We start from the raw sequence: 3,607 nt of genomic DNA, 5'->3' as shown, positions 1-3,607 counted from the left end.
GCGAGCTATCTTTCACATATGAGTAAGTAGTCAAGCTAATTTTTTCACATATGAGCAAGCAGTCAAACTAATTGATTTGTTTGTCAATCAAAACAATTTTTTAAAGGAAAAGCAATGTCGCCTGGGTGCCAAATTTCAAAACGCTTATTCGTTGTGAAATTCTTGACGCGCGTGCATACATGAGCCGCGAAAAAAGGCCTTTAATATAAGTGCGGCAAAATATGCAAAAATTTACGATTTGTGTGTGGTCATAGTGCTGAGGGATTGAGCAGTTCAGCCTGCTTACGTGATTCCTCATGTGATCTCAGTGCTGAGGAATTGACCAGTTCAGCCTGCTCGCTTGATTCCTTATCTATGTCTGGTGATAGTAGTGAAAGTGAAGATAGTAATGAAAGTGAAGATAGTTTAGTTCACTAGTCGAAATCATTCCGTTTGATTTGAACCGTCGTATAAATTTTTATTAAGAAGCGAAATGCTTGATACGGCCTAAATTTTTTATTTTTTATTAGATGGATGCTATAGACCTATTTGCCGAAAAGAACTTGGAGGAATGTCCTGCCATTAAAAGGTATACGACTTTTATATAATTTGTTGTTTTCCTTTTTGATTTATTTATTTTTATTTATTACAGAATATCAATTACCTATGAAGAAAAAAAAATTGAACACATCCGGTGCCGACGGTTCGGATACCAACTTCCGACAACCGACTTTTACGGTTCCCAGACCAGCTTTTCGAAAAATTCCGAATCCAATATGCCCACTATAAACAATGGTATTCAACCCTTTAAATACATTTTAAAACCTTAACATATTTGTTTACTGAATTTTATTTTCGACTTTTTCCCAGAGGTTTTATGCATACTTCAAAATATATCGGACCAACTAAAAGCCCTGACCACCAATATTTTCAATTTGGATACCCGAGTTACTAACCGAGAAACCAAGATTGACAATTATTTGAAAGAAAATGTAAGTACAGAAGGATTTTCACATGGAGTAATATCGTTACTAAAAATATAATTCAGTCAATCTATTTTATGCGTAAATTTTGCAATATTTTCATATTCAGAGCATACAAAAAAGAGAAGAAATGGCCCAGCAAAAAACCGTACGCAAGTGCAAAGTCCTTAAAAAAAATTCACCATTCAGTTTGTCGAATGACCGGGGAAAAGTTGGACGATCAACAAACTGAAATTGCTTCCACTTTACCACTGACAACACTAGAAGCCATTGTGGAAGAATACAAGTGAGATATCTTAGGGTTGACAGGGTATTCAATATGGCGATGACAGTGTGAACAATATGGCAGCCAAAATGGCATACACCACCAAATGGCCCGAAGTTGCGGAACTACGACCCGAATGAAACGCTTCGTGAAAATCCAGGGTTGCGAAGTGGTATTTTTATGGAAAATATAAAAGCCAGGTCAGCGCCGAATTTTAACAAAGAGGGTTTTGTGTGCTCAAGATGAACAGAAAAGGGTTGCTGTGCTGTTTCGTTTTAATCTTATTTAAATCTTAACGTATCTAATTAAATATTAAAAAGAGACAAAAATTAAAGCAAAAATTTTAAAATATATGTACATATCTGAAAATTTTAAATAAAATATATATTTTCACGAAAGACAAAGTGTGAGTAAATAAAATGGGTTAACTTTAGGGGAAATATACTTATCAGATTGGGTCAGATAGCGCTTTTACGTTATAAATAAAAATAATTCCTACTTAAATTTTATATAATTTTGGTGACGTATTTCTAAGCTGACCCTGAGATCTGTGAAATAATATATATGTATGTGCATATATTGTGTTGATTATGCTCCAAATCGCTAAATAATCCTTGCAGCAATCAGCACCATTGGAAATTTTCGGAAAGTAGAAATAAACTAAATTAAATTTATTCAATTATTAATAAAAGAAATTGGAGACAAAGTTCAATTGGGACGATGTTTGTTTGATGATTTAGGTTATTGGCCTGGCGTCTAATGAAGCATCATCGTCATGATTAATGTTCAATCTCCTTTTTTATTAACTAAATCGGTCTCTTAAACAAATTCCTATTCAAATATTTTTCTTTTTCGTTTTGCAATTTACTCCACCGCGTGGCCGAGAAGCCATTTTGAGACAGAAAATAAGTATATAAAAAAATTCAAAAATAAGCGATTGCTTTTTCTTAAAATGTCAGACCTTTTATTTAAATTTGATTGAACATCGAATAAAAGGTCTGAAATTTTAAGAAAAGGCAATCTCTTATATATTATTCCTAAGGCGCATTGTTGTGTTCTGCAGTATTTTTTGAAAGCTTTGAAAATCTTCAAAAATATGTGATACATTTTTAAAATGAAAATATTTCCACTGTCTAAATTAAAGTGAAATTAAAAAAATATATTTTTATAAAACAAAAATTTAATGTATAGTAACTTGTTGCGCCTATGTAATTGTTACCATTTCAACAGTTAAATAAAATGTTTAATGTATGTTGTTAAGAATCAAAAGGCTCTATTACCTTGTTTATACTGACACATAAAGCGTTTTGACCCAGTTCGCTGTGATTCAAAACGGATGCATAAACTAAATTTCAAAACACGTTGAAATTGAAAAGTGTATTGACTTAAATTTGTTTTCAAATCGGTTTTTTGTTTCTCACATCAGTTAGAAAACAAGTATAAACGCATCACTCATTTGACATGAAGTGACAATAGGCTGGTTTTCTTTATACAGCCCGTTTTAAATTCGAATTATTGTTATAATAAATTACAATCATTGTTTGTTTCCATTTCGGTCAACCGCGCAAATTATTTATTAAAAAAATGTCATTTAAAAATAACAGAGTTTGTTTACTTGTGAATAAGACTTTATCGAGTGCGCTATAAAGACAGGGGTACAAATGCTGTAAAGAAATATATGTTGAGTCTAATCGGTTTTTTGTTAATGCGGTTCTTGTGTAGGTATTAACAAGGTATATGAAAAAAATTACTTCTCCATGAAAAAATAACAATTCAATATATAACAATTCTTATTAGAAAATAAATATGAATTGATTGTTTTTTTTTAGGCCAGTGCTAAAATTTCCTATTGGGTCATTGGTAGAGCTTTCCGGCCGGTATATTAAAAAGGCAAACTGCGTTTCCTCTTTCTCCTACGCGTTTCGGCGTACTTCACGCCTTCATCAGGGAGTCTGATTTATTGGAAAAAAAACCAAAAAACATAATAGACACAACAATTAGACATAGTTACTTATGACTGGAAATTATACATACATATACATATACATATCTTTTTTATCACAATAGCACTTACATATTAAATTAGTGTAACTATTTACATTACAATAAACGCAAAACATTTAACTAAACACTTTTCTTTTTTTGAGGTCACTGTCTTCGCCCATCTGAGTTGTTACTTTGTATTGCCGTCCGGTACGCACAGTTTATATTGTCAACGTCCTCTTTAAAGTTCATCGCGTCCCTTATCCACTCCTGTATTCGCAGACTCTCCAAAGTTAATCTTGTTTTTTCTCGTCTTTCCACGTCCAAAATTATGGTGTTCTCAAAATCTTCCATGTGTTCGCTATTCGTCAAGTGCTGTGCAAGTGCTGTTGTTGTC

The 3,607-nt window shown here is 32.5% G+C and overlaps 2 protein-coding genes across 2 annotated transcripts in view; one reads left to right on the top strand and one right to left on the bottom strand.

Annotated features, from left to right (window-relative positions):
• Window positions 1-82: 82 nt before the first annotated feature.
• Window positions 83-1,430, top strand: LOC118751197. Its single transcript, XM_036485972.1, has 4 exons — window positions 83-568; window positions 632-774; window positions 850-971; window positions 1,072-1,430. The coding sequence occupies exons 1-4, from the start codon at window positions 510-512 to the stop codon at window positions 1,192-1,194; spliced, it is 447 nt and encodes a 148-aa protein (XP_036341865.1). The 5' UTR covers window positions 83-509; the 3' UTR covers window positions 1,195-1,430.
• Window positions 1,431-1,519: 89 nt separating this feature from the next.
• The window catches only part of LOC118751198 (POC1 centriolar protein homolog), a gene marked incomplete at its 5' end in the record, with an annotated part of 5,242 nt that continues 3,154 nt past the window's right edge, over window positions 1,520-3,607 (bottom strand). The window contains one exon of the mRNA XM_036485973.1: window positions 1,520-1,528. Coding sequence (XP_036341866.1) covers window positions 1,520-1,528 — 9 coding nt within the window. The remainder of the gene's footprint in view (window positions 1,529-3,607) is intronic.

This window comes from Rhagoletis pomonella, unplaced genomic scaffold (genome assembly GCF_013731165.1).
Source record: "Rhagoletis pomonella isolate Grant_MI unplaced genomic scaffold, Rhpom_1.0 Rhpom_scaffold_00592, whole genome shotgun sequence".
NCBI classification, from domain to species: domain Eukaryota; kingdom Metazoa; phylum Arthropoda; class Insecta; order Diptera; family Tephritidae; genus Rhagoletis; species Rhagoletis pomonella.
The sequence above is the reverse complement of the archived record's forward strand: the minus strand, read 5'-3'. Positions and strand labels throughout refer to the sequence as shown.

Coding starts and splice junctions, on each gene's coding strand:
- LOC118751197 (XM_036485972.1), top strand. CDS start 510: ATGGATGCTATAGACCTATTTGCCGAAAAGAACTTGGAGGAATGTCCT. Junction 775..849: donor TATGCCCACTATAAACAATG/GTATTCAACCCT, acceptor ACTTTTTCCCAG/AGGTTTTATGCATACTTCAA. Junction 972..1,071: donor ACAATTATTTGAAAGAAAAT/GTAAGTACAGAA, acceptor TTTCATATTCAG/AGCATACAAAAAAGAGAAGA.